Genomic DNA, 25,607 nt, shown 5'->3' on the forward strand with positions numbered 1-25,607 from the left:
CGAGATAGGAATGATGCGATATACCCATTTTGCAGTGATCGTGCAAGGCGAGTATCAAAGCTACGAAGCCATTTCTCCAGGACCCCCTCTAGAGACTGAGTATCATGAGCCGAGCATATTAATTGAAGTATTGAACAAGATGAAGACCACGCCCTCCCTGCTATCGACAATGCCTCGTGGACATTGAAGAGACTAAGGTACGAGGCACACACGTGTGGAATTACAGGGAAGCCAAGAGGAAACTACAGACTGATAAAGCTTGGCATGATTGGCTGCCAGCCTATTTGACTCTATTATAAGGTAGGAATCCCCTCGTTATCATCCAACATCGGATCTCATAAGTACCTAATGTCGACACATAATGTCTCATTCTATATGCTGGATCACCTGCTTGGCAAAGAGTCGAGCACTGGGAGCCTGCAAGGACGCGGGCGGAGAGTTTTGGTTCCCGCTGGTGTACCTGTTTGAACAGTTGTCGTGGCCTCCGAGGCTTGCTAATAGGTGCAAGATGAGCATTATATCTCGTAGTCTGACTACCGGCTCGTAGACATTTCCTTTTACAACCTCATACTTCCACAACTATCCCGGCGGAAGCCACTATGTGCGGACCTCAGATATTTGCTTTTCGAAGTCTGCTCTTACACTCTGCGCGAGCTTGTCGTTGGATAGTATATCGTAGGCAGTAGCAGCCATCCCCATCCCGCAATCCAACGCGTCTCTCAAAGCGGACTTGGTTCCGGCAGCGGCAGCAAAACCTGGGCTGTGAGGGCCAATGCGTGGGTCTCCGGTGTCTATCGAGAATCCACAATGGAAACCGGGTACTTTGTCGCAGACATTGCCTGGATCTCTGATCAGACGAGTTATCAAATTGTGGAAAGAGTCTTACCCATGTCTGTGGATGCTCCGCCTGCTGCTGTAGATTCTTCGAGGAATGGTTTCTCGAATTTGGACATGTGCTGTGTGAATGAATGAGCTATGACCCGGTTAGGTCTCAGCTCTTTGTAGGCATTTTTCCTGGAGGTAGGATCGGGTATTAGCGGGTGAAAACAACTCAAGATCGAAGACTTCTTACTTGTCCCATTCAATATCCACTGAACAGCCGGTTGCCGTTGCTCCACCTTCAAAGCAAGCGGCGACCTTCTCCGACATATCTTCTACGGCAGGAGCATTGGTATCTCGGCAGTAGTATTCTAGAACGGCTTGATCGGGTATTATGTTGGGTTCAGCGCCACCGTTTCGAATCACGCCCTGCACTCGTGCGGTCGTAGGGAGTTGTTGTCGTAACATGGAAATGTTGACATATGATGAAACAACTGCATCCAATGCATTATGTCCCTCCCAAGGACACAGCCCTGCGTGCGCACTCTTGCCTTTATATGTGACTCGGACATGTTTGCGAGCCAGAGTCTTCATGATGGCCGTGCCATGTACCTCCTGGTCTCCATTGTCAATCCTTGCCAATGGATGTCCCATGAGACAAGCGTCCACATTATCGTAAGCCCCCTTCTCGAGAAGGGCAATTTTGCCGCCTCCAGACTCTTCAGCGGGAGTGCCCAAGATACGGACTCGACCAGGTATATGATTTAGTTCCATTGCTTTAGCTGTAGCAATGAATGCCGCTACCGATGCTGTAGCGATCAGATTATGACCGCACGCATGTCCAAGGCCTGGAAGAGCGTCGTACTCGGCATTGAAGACTACGACTCGACCACCGCTACCGTACTCGGCCTCGAAGGAAGTATCTAGTCCATATGTGTGGCGTGAGGTGTTGTAGCCCAAGTCATCCAAGAAGTCACATATGTTGTCATGAGCTTGATGCTCTTCATATCTTAGCTCAGGGTTGTCGTGAATCTTCAGCATCATTGTTAGTACACAACTTGTATAAGCGAGCAGACAAGCAATTGGATACTGACTTTCTTGCAAAGGGTTGCTAGGTCTTGCTCATATTTCTTGACCGTGGCGGCAATTTGCTCGTGTAGGTTGTCTGGACCCATGGATGTCGCTTCGTGAATAGCCATAGGAGACATGGTGTTTACTATGAAAGGAACAGTAGCTGTGGAGTTGAGGACAGGAATGATGCTCGCATCAGCGATACGAGTGTCTCATATAAATACACGTACTACCAGCATCGTCATTGGAGTCAAACGTGCTGTTCATGGGCTGGTGACCATTTAGACTTTAGTAACCCTACCTTAGACCTGTGTCGGCTATGTCTGAAATATGACTATACATTATACTAATTCATTCTGACGTGATAAGCAAATCCATCATCACTGATTATAAAAGAATGCACAAGGAATACCGAATGAGTCAGAACCAATTCAGTAATCCTTGCACTGAGGATGAAGATAGAACGACAAACAGAGTCCCAATCACGTTCGCTAGGTCGGTAAGCTTGGCCAATGATCGATCCCGATAAGGACTATTTGGACAGGATATTGTCAACCCCGCAAACTTTTTCGGAAGCCGCTTAGTAGGCGTTCTGGCCAATCGCGTCCTCCGGCTCGCCAAACCGAAACAGAGCGAGCCAATCACAGATCGCTACTTCCTTGGCAAGAACATCAACTGCCTCCCACAACACCCACGTCGCGAAACCATCGTCACGCAGAGATAACGATGAAGGAGCCTTCGTTACCTACCATGTGTGATACGCTCGAATTATGAAGCCTATCTGCCACGCCTTATCATATGGCAAGGCTAGACCTGAGGGGTAGTCCAACATCTGAGATACATAAAGAAGCGTGAGTGCTCAAGGTGGTTTTCCATACATCACGTTCAATTACTTTCACTGTCAATGAGCAGTAACATCTCTACTACTATGGAGAAAACAATGTCTGCTTCCCAAATGCCCGAGATGGCCGATGATACCTACAAAGGCGAGGTCATCAACCTCACCGCTTCAAAGCTCTCCGCCAATGAGCTCGAGGGCTCAAACAAAGCAGAGCAGGGAAGACTTCTGCGAAAGATCGATCTTTGGTGAGTTGGCCAGCAAACAAGCGAAGTACTACCATTGACTTACACATCGATAGTCTCTTGCCGTTGTTGACGGTCTCGTATATGCTACAATTCCTGGACAAGCAAGCCCTGAACTTCTCATCTATTATGGGTCTGACCAAAGACTTGGTTAGTAAGGTATTCCAAATCTAAATTGTACGATAGCTAACTAGTCCAGCATCTTGTCGGTACAGAGTACAATTGGGCTGCTTCCGTGTTCTATTTTGGCTATCTTGCTTTCAGCTACCCGGCATCATTTCTGATGGTCAGATTTCCCCTCGGAAAATACCTTGCCATCACCTGGTAAGTTCCTTTAGCCCCGATATGCTTGATTACTCAGATCTGATCAGTTGAAGTTTCATATGGTCCATCTGCCTCGCCTGTCACGCTGCGACAACAGGCTTTCCTGGGCTTGTTGTTGCTCGGTTCGCCCTCGGTGCTGCTGAAGCCTCGATGTCCCCAGGATTCAGCTTGATGACAGGACTGTTCTACAAGCGCGAGGAGCAGCCCTTTCGACATGGTATTTGGTTCTTCGGAAATTCCGTTGCTACAATGTTTGGTGGACTGTTGGCTTATGGAATTGCCCACATTGACAACGGGCTCGCACCCTGGAAGGTTTGTTGTTATAATAATACTTCACGTACTCAATGCGATTCTGACCTGTTTGACGCAGTGGCTCTTCATCATTTTCGGCCTAATAACGTTCGCCTGGGCTGTGGTCCTCTTCTTTTTCTTGCCAAACACCCCAATGGACGCCCGCTTTTTCAATGCAGAGGAGAGGGTTGCTGCTACAGAGCGAGTGGCGTCGAATAAGACCGGCAGCAAGGAGACCAGGTTCAATTGGGCTGAGGCAAAAGAGGCATTTACTGATGTCAAGGTTCTGCTTCTTGTCTTATATCAACTGGCCAACAGCATACCGAACGGTGCCTTCACAAGTGTAAGATTGATTTTGACCGACATGAGAAGAATGAACACTGACATGGAAACAGTTCAGCAGTATAGTGTTCAAGGGCTTTGGTTTCACTCAGCTTGAGGTTTACCTTTTGCAAATTCCGAGTGGTGCAATCCATGGATTTTTCGCTTTAGGGTCAACCTACCTCTGCACACGGATCAAGGGTTCCCGGTGTGCCATAGCAGCTGTGTTGAGCGTCATCAGGTACGAAACTCCATTCCTCACATACGAACAAGACTGACGCAAAAATTCAGCTTGACAGCTAGCGTTCTTGTACGCTACGGCCCCAATCTTGGAAGCAGATTGGTTGGTCTCTTCCTCTTCGTAGCATTCGCTTCTGGTATCCCGATCAGTCTCTCTATGATTTCCTCCAATGTTGCTGGATTCACCAAAAAGAGTGTCGCAACCGCAATGATTTTTATCGCTTATTGCACTGGTAACATCATCGGACCATTCCTATTCTTCCCGTCTGAAGCACCCTCATACCCGGTACGTGCTCGCTGTCGTTTCATATACATCTTGCATCTGCTAATTATCTTATCAGAGCGGCTTCCTTGCCACAATAATCTGTTTCGCCTGTGCCATGCTGATCATGATCACTTTGCGCGTGGTCATTAAGCTGGAGAACCGTAGAAGAGATAAAGCGCAGGGCATAGAGATTGGTTCGACTCCACCGGAGAATACCATTGTGACAACAGACCGTACAGACAAGCAAATTCCTGAGTTCCGCTATGTCTATTGAGGCATGGTCAGATATCTGGGTGGGTCGTATTCTAGATCTTCAGTTCACATCTACGCAATTATCTGGAGTATATACCTTATGCAATTATATGAATGGACGTCTGTTAGTATCTTCGTCTCAGCGTGGTCTCAATCGAGCTATGTGAAAGCACTGCTCTCGACATCGATAGTCGGCCGAGCTTTAACGATGATGAGTCCAGCATTGGAGCATCGTCTCTAATATTTATTGATGCCTTGTACAAACGATTGTAAAGGATGATGCCAAGCCTAAATGAAAGGCGGCCAACCTCGCAAATTTTAGGTTGTACAATTCCGAACCGGACCACCCCGGATCGGATGATGACCTTCACATCTTCGTCAAATCTAGATTTCGGAAACGTGCAAGTAACACAAGCAAATTGCATACTCAATACCGGAGGTTCCTAAGCCCATATGTTGGCAGCATACAGTAAATTTACATTGCGAACAGCAAAAAGCAATAACGCCCCACCTGAGCGATCTTGTCACTGGGTATCGCCGCTTTCCTTCATCCATTAAATCATGTTTCGTTAAATCGTTGTCGTGTATGTACAATTCGGTTGTTGACCTCTCGGACCACAAATTGACCTGATAGTGTGATCACCCTTGTCTAATGCAACACCTAACGGTGCACAAGACTTATGGGATCATTAGACCAAGCACTCTCGAGCAAGGGTCTACGCCGTGGCGTGGTGGCTGGTACGGTAGCAATGCTAGAGAAGAGTGCTTTCGCCCGCTCGACGCGGACCTGCAGCCAATTGCGATGGATCTGGTCCTGCGTTTTGAGCAACGCGATAGATAGGGCTGACGCCAATCGATATTGCTGGTGAGAGTTCTCCTGCTCTGCTTTGTAGGCAATTGCGAGTAGCTCGGCAATTGTGGTATCAAGCCAGTCCGGTGATGGCTCTGCCCCATCTGTGCATGTGTATAGGATCTTCAACGCATGGTATTCGATGGCGGCGTGGTACACAGTCCATATGAGTCTTCGTCCGTTGGAGTTGGGAACTGTCCTTGCTAAGTGCAACACATCGAAGTATTCCTGGTTACTTTAGCGCGGGCGATTCAGTCCTTATTCACATTACTTACTGTGCCAATCTTCTCTATTATGTGCCAAATATCTTCGAGATTAGTGACTTCGCTCACGCTAGAGCTGGACGTTGGTAAGTTCTCACTTCTAAGTAGCAGCTTCAACCTTTGACACTCGTGCAAGAGACTCAAAGAGCGGGTGTTCTCCATATCATCTATGACTTCTGTTGCAGGGTAGAGATTTCCCCAGATCTTTGGTAAGCACACCCTTGCTTCTTGAAATATCCGATCATGCGCAATCTCCGAATTTGGAGGCTCCAAGATCATGCTTGCGAACAATTGACCGCTTCCAGGTTTACTGAGCGCGAAGTTAACGTCGAGATATCTACAGATGATGGTCAGCCGTGGTTTCAGGGTCGTTCGGGACACATAGAAACTGACGCTATGAAAAGGAGTAATTGTTTCGAAGCCGGTGGTAAATCTCTTGCTCTAACAGTGGAATCTGCATTGAAATAGTTGATAAGGAAAGAATGGATGCCTGAGAGATGAATATGCGAAGCCTCGACTAGATCGGGATCATAAAGGCTGAACTGCAGGATCAATAGCCAGAGGGCGAACAAGGTTTCAATATCTTCATCTTGCGGGTTTGACATCGAGATATTCCCCAGAAGAGAGGACAGGTCCTTCAGAGCCCGGTGATAATGCTTCATAGCTGAGGTCTTCAATCTGGCCACCTTGTCTGTGGTTTGGAGATTGATAAGCCCTTGAGACGACTCGATCAATCCTCGAGATCTAAGCTCCATACAGGCCACAGCGATGAAAGCTCTCATCACACCTTCATGACGACTTGCTATTTCTTTATGAATATATGCAAGACTACTCCATCGCCATGGTTTGCCGAATTGGAGTACCAATATTGATTCGGGAATGTACTGGAAGCAGTGCCAGTCTTCTGTCTCGAGTTGGAAAGCATTTGCAAGAGGTATGTGGTCAGTGGATAGAGCAGTACGAAGTCGTGGAACATTATCTGGCACGATTATGGAAGATGCTGATGGCTTATGAATTGTCAACTCAAGCCCATCCGCAACTGAGCTTCCATCAGTACATGAGCCACTTTCAGAAGGAGCTGTCGCTGGAGAAGACGCCGACTCAGGACGTGGTAATAGAATTGGAAGGTCAGCGTTTGCGCGTGATATCTTGTCAGGCTTTCTTGCTTTAGATTGACGTTGAGAGTCAGTTTTGGGGGTCGGATTCCACTCGCAAGTGAAGCTGGCTTGAGCACACTTAACGCAGAGTGGTCGGGTTTCATCGCATTTAATCTTTCTAATCCTGCAAGTCATGCATCCATTCCTGGAGCGGCGGCCATGTCGGCCAATACGGGGCGCGGGCAATTTGTCCATGAGATTAGGCGGAGGTAGAAGGTAGAAGCTGCCTAGGTGACAAGGCAGTCGATCAGACAGCTCAATAGTGGCTATGGCGCTACTCCGCAGTTTTGACAGAAAGTATAAATATCGGCAGCGATGATTGGACGCCTCGGCTGATAGGCCTTTAGCTCAAACTCACTTTGCACTCATCTTGATTACCACTCTTGTATCACTATCATTTGGAAGTCACAAAGCATTGGCTGTGCTTCATTCTTATTCTATAATTGTTGACTTCCTTATCGCTCCAAGTCGACCAAATATTCGTTGTATCTATACTTCCCAATTTAGATGTTACTAAGTTGCTTATCAATTTAGATGATTCTAAGATCTTTCCCATACTTGACCTCAATCCACCAAGTATGCATGTGCAGCCCATGAGAAGTCTTCGAGCCGTTATCGTGCACTTGTCATATGCTCACACAAAAACCAAGATGCTTCTATTCCTGACCCATCGAACATCTTGTATCTGCCATGTCAATGTTTCTTGGCATATTTTGCATGGTCACAGTAGCCGGGGACAATATACCAAGCCTGCAAAACCATAGCTGATGAAATGCGTCTGGAGGATCATATCTGGCGTATTGTCCACTTCCGGTCGGACACGGTCTTTGAATGTTGATTGAAGATAACACTGAATCTTGTAGGGTTTATGACCGGGTGCTCGATATGCACTCGCGCGAGAGGATATGTGATTCGTGCGAGTGTGCTCTTTCTCTATACGCGCGAGAAGAGAGGCACTTCCCACTGAACGCTTTCTGTATCCTACGAGCCAGCAGGAATGTTGAGAAGTGAATCAAATCACTCGTTGAGTGAGTCAGTCCGGCATCATCTCTTCCTAAGCATACTTTCATGCTTGTAGAACGCCAGACTATATAGTCATGGGGCCAGCTCTTGTCATACCATAGTATCACTTTTCGGTTTTGTCCTTCATAACAGTTATTATATCCTTTTGCATAGACCGCCATGTCACTCGTCATCATCGGAGGTGGCATTGTCGGCCTTTCTATCGCGTATTATGCGTCACTAGCACAACCGGAGCGCCGCATCATCATCATCGACTCCGAGAAAGAGCTCCTGCTCTCTGCCTCTGGCTTCTCCGGGGGCTACATTGTTAGAGACTGGTTCTCGCCATCAGTATTGCCGCTCTCCGAACTTTCTTATTCACTCCATCGCAGCCTTGCAGCAGACAACGATGGACTGCACCAATGGGGATATACTGAGAGCACAGCTTTCTCTCTGGTTGTTGAGCAGCCAATCTCAGAGGATGGCACGGTCGGTAAAGCGATCCGAGGAGAAGACTGGCTTCTACATGGCGCAAGTCGGGCAGAAGTTGCAAAGCAACATCTCTCAGGTGTGATTGGTAAACCGATCAAATCACGAAACAATGCAGATCCCCTCGTCAGAAACGACGGAACTCCCGTCTGGGCCAACGTCCCTGCTCAGGCCGTTTTCGAGAAGATATCAAGCGCATCTGGGTGTGCTCAGGTTGAGCCAAGAGAGCTTTGCGAATGGCTCCTTCACCAATGCCACAGCCGTGGAGTGCAGATTTACCTCAGCACCAAGGTTCTTGGGCTTGTCGAAGAGTCCAATGGAAAAGTCAAAGCGCTTGCTGTCCAGCGTGAGGTCAATGGTAGTGTAAATAGGACAACCCTTTCATGTAAGGACGTTGTCATCGCCGCCGGCTGCTGGTCACCTCGAGTGTACGACACGCTGCTGGGAAAGCGCATGAGTCCAAGCGTGACGCCATTGCCGGGCTATAGTATGGTTGTTCGGTCGCCAAGATACGATCGCAACATCTTGCAGGAGAACGACGATTCATTGACTGTGCCAATGTCACACGCAACGTTCTACCCTCCAACAAGCAGCTGGAGCTATTCTCCCGAGGCTATGGCAAGGATGACACGATCAGGGAAGCCTGAGATCTACGTTGCTGGCCTCAATGACGAGAGCATTACTCTACCCGTGCTGGCAGGCCAGAGTCGTCAGCTCATGGAAAGATCGAAATTGGACGACTTGAAACAGACAACGGTCGCTCTTACTGGCAAACCATCGGATTCCGCGAACTACGAAGATGACTTGGAGGTCGTAAGAGAAGGACTTTGCTTCAGGCCGGTATCTACAAGCGGGAGACCTATCATTTCTCCTGTGGCCGGTGTCCAGATATCAGGTGGTGGTAGTCTCTACGTAGCAACTGGACATGGACCTTGGGGGATCACGCTATCGCTTGGAACAGGTCTGGTGGTATCTGAGATGCTGCAGGGAAAAGAACCAAGCGTTCCGATCGCGCCTTTTGCTCTAGATGAGGAGATCCTGAGAGCCCGCCTATAAAAGGGGTTCCGACTAAGAACATCAGCCGATATGGAAGCAGTCAAGCGCCTATTACCAGGAATATCAATACGTCGGCGATATCCTTATTTAAATGTGTCTTACGAAATTTTCTTTCTACCGTACAGCTTTTCACCCTCCGATTGTCACCACATCACCAACAGAACCACATGAATTCCTTCTTGCAAAGATAATCGAATTCTATCATATCGATCAAAAGCGATAAGCCAGTATTATTATGTATAGCCCTAAAACTCTCCCTCCTGTCACTCAAGTACAGTATATATTCCAACTCACTCCCAGAGATTTTCCAATAAAGACCAAACCTCGCGCGATGTTTTCTCAAGGCTCAGTCATAGATCAATCCACTATAGGTCCTCAGGGCATTCACTACCCGAGAATATCACTACCCGAGAGGAGGCGATACTATCAGTAGGAGATGGTAGTCTTATCGTGATTGACTCGAGACGGTTCTAGACCTCGATGACTTGGTCTGCATATCGGATATTGCTGCTGTACCGAGGATTGAGGTTCTCGGAAGACGTGGCTTGAGTCAGTGATGAGGGTGCGGCATGACCGTAGATGTTGTGTATCTTGTGTTAGATGGTCATCATGAGAGCAGGAGCTATGTAAATCAAGCAGAGGAGATCAAAGCATAGAGTAGCACAAGATTAACGAATTGTCCACGTGTTGCAGTGAGATCTTGGGAGCAGGAGACAGTTGTCGGGTGTTTCAGTCTCAACATTACCTTTTTGAAAATTATAGCTCCTCTGCGACCATCAACCAAAACAGGAAACTGGAATCAAGATCCGTCCTAGAATATTGTGAGAAACACCTTTTGTGTTTAGTTTTCATAAAAATTTTGACATTGTCCACCAAATTCGGATTGGGCGCTTATATCTTCATCAGCAGCCTTAAATGAAAACAAATTATCCATCTAGCAGTATGCGTGTGTCATTCGTGATTCATTTAGCTCAACCCAACCAGGGAAAACCATTTATTCGCTTTCGGCGCCCTCCTTGGCAGGTGTTCTCTTGCCATCCTTCTCGTCCAACTTATCTTCCGCATCGGCAGTTTCGGCGATCGTAGCTCTACCGTGGGTAACAGGGCCTCCACGTCCAGAGATATCTTTGTAGATGGCAATCACAGTCCTCTTCATGGTTGTTCTGCCCTCCCATAGGGGGTACAAGCCAACACAGAAGGAACTGATGAACAACCATAGGATACCCACGACAATCCAGCCAGTAAAGAATTTCTTGCTGAAGATATACCCACTTCCGTACATTGGCATTGGCCAGAGAATGAGCAGAGCCAATGTCAAGAAGACAGTCAGACTACGCGCGATTGTGGCTGCACGCTTGAGCTGCTGTGCCTCCATCCTCTCTTCATGATCGGACTGTTGCGAATTCCCAGGAACAAGCTCGAGATCAATGTGCGCTGCTGTTGCTAGATCGGAGTCGTCGCTGCGACGGATGGCACGCATGGATTCCCAGTCGTATTTGGGAGAGCGGAAGAGGAAGGAAAGTACTGGAAGAGTGACAGCCGGCGTCAACAGGGCTGCCACGTTTCCTGCCAGCATCGGGTAGTTGGATCCCGTGCAAGAGACATTGAGAGATCCGCAGTTTGTTTTGGCTGTCACGAGCCAAGCTATCAACGATGCTCCAAGTGCGATGGGCGGGCTGAAGGTAGCTGCTGTCCATGACTGACGATCCCAGAGAAGAGTCAAAGATGCGGGTATGACAGCTCCTGAGATGATGACACCCATCATAAGATACAGGTATCCCATACTAATGCCTGCGTAGTATAACCCAGTACTGAAACCTGCCATCACCAAGGCATAAACAATACAAGAGGCGTGAGACATGTAGATGAGGCGTTTGCCGCTTGCAGTGGGGTTGATGTACGTTTGATAGATGTCGTAGGTCCAGATCGAAGACACAGCAATGAGCTCAGCACTCATTGCGCTGGTCACTGCCATAAAGATCAATATAAGTGTAGCTGCGGCGCCTCCACTACCAAGGAGAGCAACGGCTGCGTTAGGTAGGACGAGACCAGCTGTAACATCTGCTTCAGCCATGCGGAGAGGGTATGTGGGAAAGACAGGGTTATTCTCGAGGGCTAGAGCAGCAAGTCCCATGGTGGTAGCGCAGAGCCAGGGAATGGCGAACCACGAGAGACCGCCCATGATATATCCAGGGAGAGCATGGACGGGAGATGCAGCAATAGCTTTGTTCCAATATCCCTGCGATACTGATTAGTATTGAACCAAAAAGACATGAAGATGATACCAACATTGTCGGTGAAGACTGTGCCAAAGTTTCCAACGAGATTGATCACGAAGAAAATGGCACCTTCTTGAGATCTCATGGTAAGATAACTACCCTGCGCGTTGCCCTCGACAGGATGAGCAGCCGAGGCCGCTTTGAGGGCATCGTACACTTTTGCTGGAGATCCAAGGATACTGTTTGTCGCGTAGGTTGTGAAGGCGAAAACAAAGATGATGATGAGAATCATGACCGTGTGAACCCAATCAGTCAAGAAGGTGGCCTTGATACCGCCGAACATGGTGTACAGTACAACACCAACGGGCAGCAAGAAGCAGGCGGCTGCGGTGTGCATTCCAGTCAAGTCGGAAACAACGGCACTTCCACCTGTGAGTAACATGGCCGTGACGAGGATGTTTGTCATCAGTCCGAAGACGATGAATACAGCATGAGTGGCCGCACCGTAACGAGCTCTGATGACCTCAAATACAGTGTGCGCGTTAGGAGCTTTGCGCTTGAGCTCGATTGCCAAAGTTGCAAAGAGGATGACCTGCACAGTAGCGCCACTGGCATACCAGAAGGGTCCCGAGACGCCGTACTTGTATGCCACAGCAGAGGATTGCAATAGAGTTGCAGCCCATGTCCATGAAGACACCACAGCGGATGCCACCAGACCTGATTTCACCGTTCGACCGGCGGTCGAGAAGGCTTCAGAGGTCTGAAGCTCATTGTTATAACGGCGAAGGACATATGTTGTTAGCATCATGCCAAACGCGAAAAGAAATCCTAAGCCAATGACTACGCCATAGCTATACCACATCTATTAGCATGAATTTAAGCGCAATTGACATCATCAGAAAGAAATCTTACCCGACTGCTTGCGAGAGAGGGGCGGAGTTGCCGATAGGCATCTTGGAGGACCTCTATATGGCAAGCCCTAGGATGACTGAATTGTATGTCTTGCAGTCAAGTGGATTGCTTGCAAAGCGACCTATGAGCCTATACGCGTAGTATACTCGCTTGATGTCCAGATGGATGCTCTACAGATGCACACAGGTCTCGCGCATATGCAGGTATGCAGTGGGGCAGAAGGGTGCTTTATACGAGGTAAGGCAGCGCCCATCGCCTTTATCATGATCCGACGTATGGCAAGTCATGTCTGGTAAAATCTCACAGTGAGCTTGCTCGGAGTTGCGCAAGCTTGCATGACAGAAGATCGACGGGGTTGCAGAATGATAAGAAATGGTAGGCGGGATTTGCGCTGATAAGATTGCAAAGAAAGTCAGTATTTAGTCACGGCCAATCAGAAGCATCATTTCGCCTGTAGGCGATATCGCTAGCATGATATACAAGACCATGCTATCGAGTAATCATTTCACAACTCGAAAGCAGAAATGCCTGTTTCAAGGGCAGGATACAGCGGTATCTCACAACACACCAGATCTTGTGTTCGACTGGGTTGTGGCGCGACGCTATCAACCTCCACTACTTGCTCAACCTTGTAATCCACTGATCAGAGATAACGACTAAGCAAGTCTATGGCTGAGATTCATTCTTTTCTCCAGCGCCCAGAAAGGGATGATATTGGCGCATTATTGAACCCTGCTATCTGAGAATAAGCAGAAGCAATACTACTTGTCATATCGCTGATGATACAGTAGTCCTAAACTACCTTACAATGCCCAGATGTACTGTTCCTTGCCCTCGGTGAGAAAGCCTTCCGCAACAGACTGGCCGTGGAGAGCGGCCCGGCGGGGCGCCGGCGGCTTTGGACGCGTTATGTAAACCTTAAATCGTGCTCGCTTCTAGTTTATGCAACTTATGAACGTCTACAGTATTGTATGTGGAGTAATATGGTATACTGTGGATGAGGAACGGTAGACGACGTCTGAAGTTTATTCCTGCAGTGCGTGAACGTTATTGACATATACTTCTGTGTCAAGCTTCCATTGACATCTGTCATTCCTATTGGAAACAACAAAGACTAGTCGGCCATGCCCGTCAGTGGGTAAGGCTGGCCTTGTATTCAACGCAACCCACCCCTTGGATGTCAAGAACATGCATCACGGGGTTTCGCAGACATGGTGTAGGTGCGACACGACCCATATCGCTTCAGATCGCTCTACAATGCAAGAGCTACCTTGAAGATGCCAGTCGTCGAGATTAATGTCCACGAGGCTCGAGTTAGCCGCGTACGAGTGATGATACCCTAATAAGTGTAAGAATATTCTCTTATTCATAAGGTCGTACTCATCGAATCCTGTGGTACCCGAGTCCTTGATTGTGCCATGGTATAGTACCTTCCAGGTAGGCAAGAAGTGGTGTATGACATCGACATCTGGTCTTTTGCTGTATGGGATACTGGCCTTCCTTCCGCATGCGGGAACACAGGCTCAATGGGTCGTGATTTCTTTGTTGGCGAAGGCTTGAAAGCCACTCAAGTCATAAGAGCAGTATTTGTATCACAAGTTAGATCATTCAGTTGCTATCACCATCGAGAGGAACATATTTCATTATTAGCATATACATTACCAAGAGCGATCAAGCAAACATGTCTCCCTGCGATGGTATACCCCCTTCCCCCGGCGAGCCCGTGGTGGTGTACCACCACCAACCCTCCTCCACTCCAGTCGTCAACGACGGACTCCAAGTCATCACCCATGCCGAACTTCTTGCACTCTTGAGTGAGAGTAGGTTGAAAAACTATCACACGCTATATTGTCAGCCACTGATGTCTCGTTGCTGCTAGATCCAAGACTCAAAGTCACGAAGAAACCGATTCCAAAAGGTTCGCGACATATGGGCATCTACCAGAGCGACCTCTGGTGCGATGGTGAGAAGGAGGCAAACAAAGATCTGCCAAACGCGCATGCCAATTTGTCGGACGTGAAACTCAGTTTCCGAGTGGCCGTCGAGCGGTTTATATTTGGGGGTTTCCAGGAGCTCTATATCCTGAGTGATAGACACGGGCGTGCGAACACCATGTGAGAACAATGTCGTGGAAAGGGCAAACTAGAGCGACATGCCCATCGATCGTTGAAGCTAGGGATCGAAGAATTGCCGAGTTTTTCTTATTGGCGTTTTGAACTTTCACTGGGTTGGGGGTTTATTATTGTAGATGCTTTGTTGTCAAATTTGTATATCACAAGTTCTATTGCTGTTGGAAAAGTAGATGAATACCATATTTGACTGCTCAATGCGTTCTAGAGGTCTTATCATTCTTTGTACTCGTCCGCTCGCTTTTCCCTTCCACTAATCAGATACAGACTAGCGCGGAATTCGAGCAACGGATCCGCGCTCGGCTCGATACCTTCGACCCTAGGAATCGGATTGAAGATGATGTACTTCTGCTCACCTTTACTCTGTTCCTCATCAAGAACACCAGTCCGCTTAATCGTGCCCAATTCCAAGATCTCTCTATCCTCAGGCCAATATGAAGTCGCATCATTGACCTCGTCTGTCTCGGCTGCAATCTGAACAACCAGCTTGAATCGAATGACCTTGCCGCCGCCAAGCTTCTGCTCGAGTTGCTCAAACAAATACACCTCAGACCTACCCTTCTCATCTTCCTCCCTAACAAAAATCTCTCCGGCACAAGGAACCACTCTATACCGCCCATACGTAATCTTCCCCCCCCCCCCCCCCCCCCCCTCCCCCCTTCATCCACAAACCCATACGCATTAACCCCAAGATACCTCTGCGTCCCAAACTCCACCGGACTGTATATCGGCGCCTTGACAAACTCCCTAGTCTCCGGATGCCCAGCCAACCCCCCCTCGATAGGACTCAGTCCCACCCTCTTGTCCCCCGCACCAGAAGACAAACCCTGCGCTTTCACCGGCTCCAAAAACTCCTGCCCCGTGCGCACGGGAAAGAATGGCGTCGAGTGCAGTATGATATCCGCGTGCTTGCGCTCGCCGAGATGGAAGCGCAGAGCTAGGCCGCAGGGGTTGGAGTTGGGGTTTGTGTCGCTTATGCAGGGCAGGCCGGTGGAGTTTGAGAGACATTTATACTGTATATGCCTGCCCGTCAACAGCCCCTCTTCCTATCTTTCCCCCCTCAAGCCTACCTCACTTTTATGATCCTGCGATAGGAAAAGCCAATTCGTTTGGGTGGGATAAACACGCACTTGTTCAATGGAAGATAACCTCCGAAAAGATTGCGCTTAGTCTGACACTCTACAGTACAGAGTACAACGGAAGTGTTCGCATGGGTGGATGGACGAGAAAATACCTTACTGTACATGGCATGAGAACTGCAGAAGTACCACTGTCAGCATTTATGAAGATACTGCATTACTTTGTATTGTTGCTCACTAGTTCTTCGACCACGACCAATCAGCGGTCTGGCACATGGGGGGTGCTTATGGGGTGGGTCAGCACTGGGTACCGCAACTTGACTCATCCTTGGTGGGAGATTCGTTGCCTTTACAAAATCTATGCGGTAGCTTACACTCAGGGAATGTAGGCTGGCTGTGGCTTGAAATGGTCAGGGAAAGGATTGGTTCCATGTCACGGATTGTTGAGACTAGCAATGCGAGTACAATCGACATAGTGGGCGCGAGTGTCCGACTTCGCTATCAAGTACTCTACTACATCGTCTCAGAAAGAGTGGACTGCAGCGTCCTTGGTCAACCTCCGCATATTCTTACCAAACGCATGGAAAAAGGCAATCCCTATCAATGCGACTCCTGCCTCGAGCGCAAGGAAGATCATGAAGGGGATGACATATCCATCTTTCACTACCATGTCGTTGACCCAGTATGTCATTCCAACTGTTTTCAGTCAGTCAGCTGTGTCTCTAGTGGTTAAGAAGTTGGTGGTGGCAGACTTACAGCCAAAGGTGTTCTTGATGACAGTCGAAACAACCATGATTTGTCCAGCTACGGGCTTGTAGCTATCCACGGCATACTGATGTATTGTTAGTCACGGGGTACTCGTAGTTTGTAGCATGTCCATCTTACCGTGATCGATATCGCCATAATCCCGCAGGTCGCACAACCAATCAGTGAGAACCCCAGAACGACAATAGCCTCCCAGGCCCATCCGTGTTGCCAGCCAACGCCACAGATAGTGAGTCCTAGTATGTGCATACCGATGAAGGGCAACAGCGCAGGTAACCGCATTTCGGGCTCACGGACACCGTTGTTTCTCTTCGTCGCTTTCATGGCTACCCAGTCTGACCACGGCCCAGCGATGGCCATAGCGACTAATGTTCCAATGAGCAGAGCAAAGTTTGTGAAGCCAACCGACTGAGGAGAAAAATTATATGGAGGTGCTGCGAGCGCCTGCGACTGGACTAGATTGACAAGCAAGATTGAGTCGGAGGCAAAGCTGAATGTGAAGGCCGACCAAGTGATCACTGGGAAGAAGAAGACGACGAACGGAGTGATAATGTGTCGTAGCACGTGCCGCAATGCTTGCCGATCTGCCGCCTGTCCGAGCCTGAATTGAGATATGCGAGGGTGACCGCTACCTTGGACCACGTCAGAGGGAGAGGATAGGGTCGTTGTTGTCGCTTTCCAGGTGGAATGCTTCTCATCGGACGGAAGAGATTCTTCGTCCGACGAGCTCGCCGGTCGCAACTGCGGAGAAACAGTATTGGACAAGCCTGAATAGTCGGTTCGTCTAGTCTCCGGGAATGTGAAGAATAAAGTTGCCAACACGAGTCCTTGAGATATGGCGCACGCCCAGAAGAACCATCGCCAGCTTGTGCGTGCTCCGATAGCTCCCGAGATAATCGGTCCAACGTAAGTGCCGCCATTATACAGAGCACTAACAATATATCAGTATCCATCGGCTGCACTATATTTCCGAGTGAAACCTACAAATAGATGCCCATCCATTTACCACGCTCGTGTAGGAAAACTGCTCCTCACTTAGCAATCATCCCAGAACCTTAAGAGTCAAAATATACGCACAGATATCCGCTATGACGACCGTCATGATACTTTCATTAGAAGCAGCGCCAATGCCGTTCAGGATTCGAGCGCCCAGGAATGATCCGTAAGACGTCGCGAGGGCCTGCCAGATATACGATCCGAAGGATATGCTAGCACAGACAAGCAAGGCAATACGTCGTCCGAACACATCACTGAGCGGAATGATGACGAAGTTCGCATAGCCGAGTGCCAGCACGGTCGCGCCAGTCTGTGTGGACTCGGTCAGGGATTCAGTCCACCGAACAGAGAAGTTGTGCTTACCAGTAGTGCGATTGGAGTGATGGACTTGTGGAATTCCTCCTCATCTGAGCATTGTCAGTCCCTATGCTGGTAGATATCAATAATCTCGAAGACTGACATGTCTGCATCAACGGTGCTATAGACAAAGTGCCGATCTGGCTCACGAGAACAAAGACGGCTTGACTTGCTATGACAGTGGCTTTCCAACGAGGACTCCAGTTCTAGTCTCCGTAAGCGGATGGCCCATATATGCTGCATCAACGAGACACATACCAAAGGGTCATTCGGGTGACTCGAAGGCTGAGGCACGAGGACGGCAGATTGATCCGAATGGTTCGCGTGCGCAAAGTGCACTCCGTCTAGATCTGTCATGATCTCAGTGCCTGGCAGCACTTCGACGCCTTGTTCTGCCACGATGGCATTGCCGCCCACGGGCAGATTTCGTTTCCGAGATGACATCGAGTCTTCACTGAGCTATAGCAGCCTGTGTAGAGGAACGAGAAGAGCCCTTGGTCACAAACCAGCTCCCAAGTGTGACGGGGCCTACATTCTGATTTATGTATTACTCGTCCGGACCACCGTTCCGACAAATGATACTTTTTCGCAATTCCGAGCTTTCGGCCTGTCCTACATATTTAGCACTGCTGCTCGACATATCGTCTCGAAGGGGGAAAGATGCACGAGCGATGGTCGACAAAGAGAAGGGTCTTGGCGTTGCCGGACGCGGCTCCCCACCAGTGTAGCGTCGAAATGCGGCGTGCTTATAAACATCAGACTTGTTATGCTCTCGGTGAACACAAGGAACGGTACCCTAGTTGCTGAGTGCGGTTCCTTTCGTTGTTTGTCATACCTTGCGATATACCATGTGATGGTCTTACTTGTCTAGCTCGCTGCATAATCTGTCTCCAAGGTGTGAAAGCGGTTCCACAAAGACAGACGCATGTCATACAGTATCGTGTGGCCGAGTTCCTTTCAGCTCTCTGTCAACTGGGAGATGGTGTATTGTATAGTGCTTGGAAACGGGCATCATCAGCAGCCCTCGCCGACCAGCTGTGATCATATGATATCGAGTATCGAAGTGACATAACGAGCCGTGGGATGAGAAAGGAACAAGGAAAGCTCTACTACAATTTACTCTTCTCGATCGCTTTGCCATCTTCTTCGGGCGAAACCTCGACGACAACCTTGCCCCACGTCTCTCTGCCTCCCAGAGCACTCAGCGCACCCTTGACACCCTCAAGGCCCACAAATTCCTTTTCATCGAAACAGTACCCCCGGAACTTGCCAGCGTTGATCAGTCCAAATAGACCGCGCCAGACGACATCGACCATTTCCGGCTCCATAGACGCGTACATGCCCCAATGCACGCCGACGGCGCTGATGTTCTTGAGCAGCAGGCGGTTTGTGGGGAGTTTCTCGATGGTTCCAGCCGCGAAGCCCACGACGAGAAGTCGGGCGTTCCAGGCGCAGCATTTGGTCGATTGGATCATGAGGCCGACGGGGTCATAGACAATGTCCACACCGCGGGATTTGGGAGTCAGCTTCTTGACTTCGGAAGGCCAGTCGGGAGTCGTCGAATAGTTGATTCCGTGGTCGGCGCCGAAAGATCGGGCGACTTCTAATTTGTGCGCTGTAGATGCTGTGGCTATCACTGTTGCGCCTAGTGCTTTGGCTATCTGGACGGCGGCCAGACCTACGCCGCCTGCTGCTGCATGGATGAGGACGTAGTCGCCTGGGACAAGGAATTAGCTTTCAGATGATGTTTTGTCATGAATAAAATACGTGCCTTTCTTCATGCCGGCTCTAGTGACTAGTCCGGCGTAGCTAGTAGGCGCCGTGACCATCAGTCCCGCGGCCTCGGTGAACGACCATCCCTTTGGTATAGGCCGCAGTTGCGCCTCTATGGCGCAGACTTTGGTGGCATAAGCACCCTGTGCACTTCCAAAGACCTTGTCTCCCTTTTGGAACGTCGGTCCCTTTCCATTTGATGGACTGCTGGGCACGCTGAGAATCACTCCCGAGAACTCGGCACCCGAGATCCAGGGCAGCGGAGGCTGGTGCTGGTATTTGCCTCTGATTTGGAGGAGGTCAAAGAAGTTCGCTGCTGCGGCGTGAACCTCGATGAGGTATTGATTCGGGCTCGGGACAGGGTCTGGTACGGTGGACACACGGAGATCCGAGGGGCCCTGAGAAGGTGAGCATAGTAGACGTTATATAGAAGACAAAAAATCGACAAGGGAAGAGGACGACAGTATCGTTGGATTCTACCAGTGTCAAGGTGCAGAGAGCGGCTATATGCCATTGCACAGAGATATCAATCTTACCTGGACATGTTCCTTCACTTGAATGGCTCTCATGTTGACGACTAGTTCAGGAATGATGATGGACTCCAGAGAGATTGGAACACAAAGACTGCAACTGTTCAGATATAGACAATATATCAGAGTGCAAAGACAGCACGCGAGACAAGTCAATAGTCTACAATGGATAGATATACAAATGAGACATACCGCAGCTAAGTAATATTCATGTACTACCGGTGGACAGGCCTCTAACCCCGAGTGATGCGAGCACGGGATGCGGAGAAGATGCCTCGGCTGTTGATACAAGTACAAGTAAGAAAGAAGGTTATACGAGTCACGAAGCCAAGAAACCGGAGTAGACACTAGTCAAGCAGCATGCAGGGCTGGATGATAACATGCCCTGCCATGAACAAGTTGCCATGAACAAGTTGCCATGAACAAGTACTCAGGAAGGGTCACCGTCGTCGGCACAAAGCACAGGGCAGGAGAGAGTGGAGAGATATGCCAGATTGTGGATATCTTAGGCGACATGGATGAGAGGAGGGAGAGAGAGATTGTTTGTGCAGACGGGAGACATGTATGTTATGGTAAGGTAGGTAAGTAAGGGAAGGTAGCTATCAGAGTCGGACAAAGAAGAATGCGACGTCATCTCCACTCGCTTCTGCCACCTTCTATGTATCACTTGTGCCTCTAGTCGCGCTTTACTTTGCCTTAGCTCGAGCCAGACAGACGGCATAAGACAAAGATAACGTACAGTACGTCGCACGCCAAAGACTCTCAGTCAATCAGTCAGATAACTCCACTTGTGGTGTTACATGACTCTTGAATTTCTCACCTCCTTCTTCAACCTATACATTGCTACTCCTGCCTTTTCCACCCAAGCAGAATAGAGCCGAATCACATGATGCAATAAGGAGGGCGACTGATACGGATCACGTCACGCTACTCTCTCGTACTGTACCCCTCCAAACAGTTCTAAGCAGTTCTAAGCAGTCTGAGCAGCCACAACAGGCAAAGACTTAGTGTCCTCACAACAAGCAGACAGGACTGCTCAGAACCACCCAAGATGGCGGAAGAGTCTGACCCTCAGCTGACCTTCACCGTCAAGTCATCGGCCGACAGCAAATACTCGATATCAATGCCCGCCAGCGCCACCATTCTAGACCTCAAGACGAAGCTGGCGTCTTCTGAGTTTGCTGACATCCCGCCCGAGCGTCAGCGTCTCATCTACTCCGGTCGCGTGCTGAAGGACGGCGAGACGCTTTCCTCATACAAGATCAAGGACGGTCACACCATCCATCTAGTCAAGGGCGCCGAGAGCAATGCACGACAAAATCCCGCAAACCAGGGCGGGGACTCTGCTCAGACCATCCCAGGTGCCGGCGGCGCCGCTGCAGGAAACGTACCCGCGAATATCGCAGCAGGCACAGGCGCACACAACCCTCTGGCACAACTGACGGGCGCGAGATATGCTGGATTCCACCAACTACCCGGCATGGACATGTTCGGCGCGGACGGAGGCGTGAGTTTTATCTTCCGGTCAAGCCAGCTGCGACAATTGACAAGCCACGGCTGACACAAAGCACTGCAGATGGGAGCCCCGCCAGATCCAGACCAACTCCTGCGCCTCCTCGAGAACCCAAATTTCGCGCAGCAGATGAACGAAGCCATGAACAACCCTGACGTCATCAACATGATGCGCAACAATCCCATGCTGCGCAACAACCCGATGGCTCAGGCCGTCTTCGACAACCCCGAGATGCGCCGCATGCTCATGAACCCAGACTTCATCCGCATGCAGATGCAGATGCAGCGCTCCATGGGCGGCGGCCCTCAATCAGCATTCCCTGCCCCAGGCGCCACAGACACAACTCCAGACGGACAGACGGCGAACAGAGCTGCAGAACAAGGTGCACAGCAACAGCAACCCCCCAATCCATTCGGAAACATGGGCATGTTCGGTTCTCCGACCGGCGCAAACCCCTTTGCCGCTTTGTTCGGCGGCAACCCAGGAGCGGTGGCAGGCGGTACTCCAGCAGCTACACCTCCAGTCGGGAGCGCAGGTCAGACAGGAGCCCCCACCACACCGAGCCAACAAGCAACATCACCCAACCCGGCATCGCAGCAGCAAGCGAACCCTTTCGCAAGTCTGTTCGGCAACATGGGCGGCGCAGGCGGCGCAGCAAGTCTGGGGGCGGGACTAGGAGGTCAAGCAGGACAACAAGGTGGCAGCAATTCGATGATGGAAATGGCGAACCAGATGATGCAAAACCCCGAGATGATGCGCGCAGCAATGAACATGTTGGGTGGAGCAGGAGCAGGAGCACCAGGAGCGGCAGCAGGAGGACAACAACAACAACAACAAACGGGCGCCGCACCAGCCAACCCCTTTGGCGCATTCAACCCCTTCGCCATGGGCGGCCTAGGCGGCGGCGGTATGGGCGCGCCGCCATCACAAACGCCCGCAGACACCAGACCTCCCGAGGAGCGCTACGCCGAGCAGCTCGCCCAGCTCAACGCAATGGGCTTCTACGACTTCGACCGCAACGTGCGCGCTCTCAGGATGAGCGGAGGCAGCGTCGAGGGCGCCGTCGAGGCGCTGTTCTCGGGCAATATGTGAGATGCTCTAATTACACACACACACATATATACATATTCAACGCAACTCGTACGATGATTGATGATGATTATATTTCTTTTGTCTCTCGCGCCCCTTTTTCCATCCTCTGCTGGATATCATACAGTATTGTCTCAAGTCATTTTCGAGTGACACAGAAGTCCAAGAAACCATTCCAACGATCCCAGCAATTATGAGCATTTTCTTCCTCGGTGACCTTTCCTGGGTATTCATACTTGTCGGTGTCTGTTTTCATAAAGACGAAAAGACGTGAGGGCAGCAGTGGCTGAATGACAGCATGCAGTAGTGGCAGGCAGACAAGGAAGGTGCGCAATCGGAGGAGCTGGAGTCATCTACCCCAACTACCTTACGTTGGGACCACTCTTGCCTGTTTGCTCTCCCTCGACCCCTAGGCCAATTTTCCCCAAGGTATACATCGATAGATGCATCTCGCGGAGAAAAAAAAAGGACAATATGGGTCCACGTGGGATCCAATAATGCACACATGAACGAGACGGGAGTTTGAGGTTCTTGAGATTCACATCTGCGTCACATATGCTTTTCATCCCATCTCCTAATTAACGTGCTTTGTGTATGATTCACTCATCGCAATGGCAGGGGGCGTAATTGGGGATGGAATGGTATCTGTACTTTCTCTTCTTGGGTACTTTATGTTTGTTTCCCATGTGATGAGTATCTGGTTGTTCTTGGGGCAGGTTGATCTAATGCGTGCAAAAGAGCATCTCTAATTAGATGGGAATTATTCTCTTCGGCATTTTGCAGTGCCACCTATAGTGAAGCAGATGTTGCTCCATGGATTTGTGACTAACACAACAAACCACTGAAGCGATGTGGAGCGATGCTCCAGTTATATCATTTTGCCATCCAAACTTGATAGAGAGTTGTTTCTAGATTGCATATCATCTCTATAGACTACCAAGCCATGCAGACAAGAAGTGCCTCATAAGGAACGACCAATGTGGACAGCATCATGTGTCCGCTTCAAGATAACCGCGGCTCGCAGATCGAAGCACAATCCTATTCATCCATGGTTGCATATCACATGTCTCAGAGTTCACTTCTGCCAATTCACTGCTTTCGGTAGATGAAGATCTTGGGTATGTGACGAGGGGTTCGAACAGAGAGAACCATGCATCGCGATCTCGCTGCGTGAGGCAAGCTAGGGAGTCACAAGATCAACCCCCTATGGGGGACCGACATGAAGCTCTGCAGTCACAAGTGCTGTCGTGCTCTGTTCCTGACATGTATCGGTGGACAGTGTCTGCAGGCAATGATGGGGTAATGATTGGGTAGTGATTGGGCGAGTACTGCACGTCCAAACCGCCGCGCCACTTATTCGTTTGCTCGGTGACGGGGCTTTGCGAATGATTGCCACGGGAGGGGAAGCTTTGTTTGTCTCGAAGAAAAGATGTCCAGTAAGACGCAACGACGGACTGAGTTGTAAGAAGAGTCAGGTGTGGCAGGCGGTTACTGGAAGCTGAGTCAAGGTCTCCAACATATGAACCATACCGCCCACGCAGTTACAGCCGTTTGTCGACGCTCTTGTATAATTCTGTGTCACCATCAGCATTAAAGGTCCGCAGGATCTCGATTTGTGGCTCCATGCAGTCTATCAAGGCCGGCCAAAATGCCAGACCCCTGACATATATCCGGTCGAATTCTGTGGATCTCCCCGGCAGGAAAGCGTCTGCCGTGTTCACTTGCCGGCTCAACTCACTGATTCATCGTTTCGGAGATCTTCGCATCAGCCGGTGAAAAGCCAGGAAGCGCATAATTGCATTTAGCAGAACCTGCATGTATCAGGGGTCGACCGGGCGTCTGTGGAGCTCGGGATTGCGCGAACCGGCCGGCAGATGCACAATACAGTCGATCTGTATGCAAGGACAGTCCACGGACCTTTGGTCTCAGCCTGTCGATTGGAATTCTTGAAACACTATCCATCTACGTAGTCTAGATGGTGTAAGAGATACAGGACGAGTTGCGGAAGATTAGTTGTGGGCTGCGGCTGCATGCATGACTTCGGCATTGCACAGTCCTTGTCGCTGGAACCCTCTTGCCATCTGTGAGTATGCTGTGTAAGGTAAGGTAGGCAAGATGTTAGTCCCGTCTGTTCGATTGGGGCAAAGTCAGAGTACTTAGGTTACGGTATAAACCTGCCCCTGGCATCGTGCTGAAGATGAGGTCAAATTTTAACTATTAGGAAATAGTGGTGTGTGGTAGTTTTGCTACGACTAGCTATTTCTGAAATAGTCCCGTGCCGACTTAGAACCAGTAGTGGACGGTGACCGGTGCAATACATTGCGAGAGTACGGTATATTGACTTGCTGGGGAGATATCCGACTGCTGTCGGAGGCGAGGAAGCTCTGGTGACGAAGCACGAACGATTGCGCAAGATGCGTCGTTTTCGTTCGCACTTCTAGTCTCGACTTGACAAGGCTAGACCGCGAACGACGCTCGAGATGCTGCAGGAGCCTTTTGTGGTACGGGGAATACAGGATGAGGATAAGACGAGAAGCACTGTCAATCACTAGGTCAATGCTCTTGCTCCATGATCCCCAGTGTCATCGAGGAAGGCACATTCTGCGACTTGCATCTGCAACTGGAGTGCACGAGGCTCATAGTATCATCACCATACAATGAGGCAGGAATGATCTGTGCCATCTACCACGCCCCTATAATAACCGGAAATACTACCTACCAAGCCAGAAATACGACCAGGGAGTCCTGTATCGTGTATCTGA

The 25,607-nt window shown here is 49.7% G+C and overlaps 8 protein-coding genes across 13 annotated transcripts; 3 read left to right on the plus strand and 5 right to left on the minus strand.

Moving 5' to 3' along the window:
- Positions 1 to 597: 597 nt before the first annotated feature.
- Positions 598 to 2,027, minus strand: AAFC00_000692 (uncharacterized protein; the record flags this gene model as incomplete). 3 transcript variants are annotated; one of them, XM_069346999.1, is made up of 4 exons in its annotated part: positions 598 to 839; positions 887 to 1,014; positions 1,073 to 1,851; positions 1,914 to 2,027. In XM_069346999.1, the coding sequence occupies 4 exons, from the start codon at positions 2,025 to 2,027 to the stop codon at positions 598 to 600; spliced, it is 1,263 nt and encodes a 420-aa protein (XP_069200559.1). The 3 variants fall into 3 exon arrangements, with proteins under 3 accessions (XP_069200559.1, XP_069200557.1, XP_069200558.1); XM_069347851.1 differs by having other exon boundaries at positions 1,914 to 1,994; XM_069346998.1 differs by lacking the exon at positions 1,914 to 2,027 and having other exon boundaries at positions 1,073 to 1,863.
- Positions 2,028 to 2,794: 767 nt separating this feature from the next.
- AAFC00_000693 (uncharacterized protein) lies at positions 2,795 to 4,688 on the plus strand (the record flags this gene model as incomplete). Of its 3 annotated transcripts, none has more annotated exons than XM_069347011.1 (8): positions 2,795 to 2,976; positions 3,030 to 3,123; positions 3,173 to 3,297; positions 3,351 to 3,609; positions 3,668 to 3,931; positions 3,984 to 4,150; positions 4,201 to 4,435; positions 4,491 to 4,688. In XM_069347011.1, 8 exons carry the CDS (start codon positions 2,795 to 2,797, stop codon positions 4,686 to 4,688), a joined length of 1,524 nt encoding a protein of 507 aa, XP_069200560.1. The 3 variants fall into 3 exon arrangements, with proteins under 3 accessions (XP_069200560.1, XP_069200561.1, XP_069200562.1); XM_069347012.1 differs by having other exon boundaries at positions 2,831 to 2,976; XM_069347852.1 differs by having other exon boundaries at positions 2,846 to 2,976.
- Positions 4,689 to 5,327: 639 nt separating this feature from the next.
- AAFC00_000694 (uncharacterized protein) lies at positions 5,328 to 6,441 on the minus strand (the record flags this gene model as incomplete). Of its 2 annotated transcripts, none has more annotated exons than XM_069347025.1 (3): positions 5,328 to 5,744; positions 5,792 to 6,116; positions 6,173 to 6,441. In XM_069347025.1, 3 exons carry the CDS (start codon positions 6,439 to 6,441, stop codon positions 5,328 to 5,330), a joined length of 1,011 nt encoding a protein of 336 aa, XP_069200563.1. The 2 variants fall into 2 exon arrangements, with proteins under 2 accessions (XP_069200563.1, XP_069200564.1); XM_069347026.1 differs by having other exon boundaries at positions 6,173 to 6,384.
- A 1,677-nt stretch (positions 6,442 to 8,118) lies between these two features.
- Positions 8,119 to 9,483, plus strand: AAFC00_000695 (uncharacterized protein; the record flags this gene model as incomplete). Its single annotated transcript, XM_069347038.1, has 1 exon — positions 8,119 to 9,483. The coding sequence occupies one exon, from the start codon at positions 8,119 to 8,121 to the stop codon at positions 9,481 to 9,483; it is 1,365 nt and encodes a 454-aa protein (XP_069200565.1).
- Positions 9,484 to 10,477: 994 nt separating this feature from the next.
- On the minus strand, positions 10,478 to 12,655 carry AAFC00_000696 (uncharacterized protein; the record flags this gene model as incomplete). The annotated part of the gene is made up of 3 exons (XM_069347051.1): positions 10,478 to 11,722; positions 11,773 to 12,553; positions 12,615 to 12,655. The coding sequence occupies 3 exons, from the start codon at positions 12,653 to 12,655 to the stop codon at positions 10,478 to 10,480; spliced, it is 2,067 nt and encodes a 688-aa protein (XP_069200566.1).
- A 3,690-nt stretch (positions 12,656 to 16,345) lies between these two features.
- AAFC00_000697 (uncharacterized protein) lies at positions 16,346 to 18,384 on the minus strand (the record flags this gene model as incomplete). Its single annotated transcript, XM_069347063.1, has 8 exons — positions 16,346 to 16,518; positions 16,579 to 16,654; positions 16,708 to 17,518; positions 17,572 to 17,611; positions 17,665 to 17,893; positions 17,947 to 17,990; positions 18,044 to 18,146; positions 18,199 to 18,384. The coding sequence occupies 8 exons, from the start codon at positions 18,382 to 18,384 to the stop codon at positions 16,346 to 16,348; spliced, it is 1,662 nt and encodes a 553-aa protein (XP_069200567.1).
- Positions 18,385 to 19,049: 665 nt separating this feature from the next.
- AAFC00_000698 (uncharacterized protein) lies at positions 19,050 to 20,282 on the minus strand (the record flags this gene model as incomplete). Its single annotated transcript, XM_069347073.1, has 3 exons — positions 19,050 to 19,657; positions 19,712 to 20,111; positions 20,250 to 20,282. The coding sequence occupies 3 exons, from the start codon at positions 20,280 to 20,282 to the stop codon at positions 19,050 to 19,052; spliced, it is 1,041 nt and encodes a 346-aa protein (XP_069200568.1).
- Positions 20,283 to 21,294: 1,012 nt separating this feature from the next.
- AAFC00_000699 (uncharacterized protein) lies at positions 21,295 to 22,848 on the plus strand (the record flags this gene model as incomplete). The annotated part of the gene is made up of 2 exons (XM_069347084.1): positions 21,295 to 21,750; positions 21,820 to 22,848. 2 exons carry the CDS (start codon positions 21,295 to 21,297, stop codon positions 22,846 to 22,848), a joined length of 1,485 nt encoding a protein of 494 aa, XP_069200569.1.
- Positions 22,849 to 25,607: the final 2,759 nt, after the last annotated feature.

Source organism: Neodothiora populina, assembly GCF_041146345.1.
Source record: "Neodothiora populina strain CPC 39397 chromosome Unknown canker_contig_11, whole genome shotgun sequence".
NCBI classification, from domain to species: domain Eukaryota; kingdom Fungi; phylum Ascomycota; class Dothideomycetes; order Dothideales; family Dothioraceae; genus Neodothiora; species Neodothiora populina.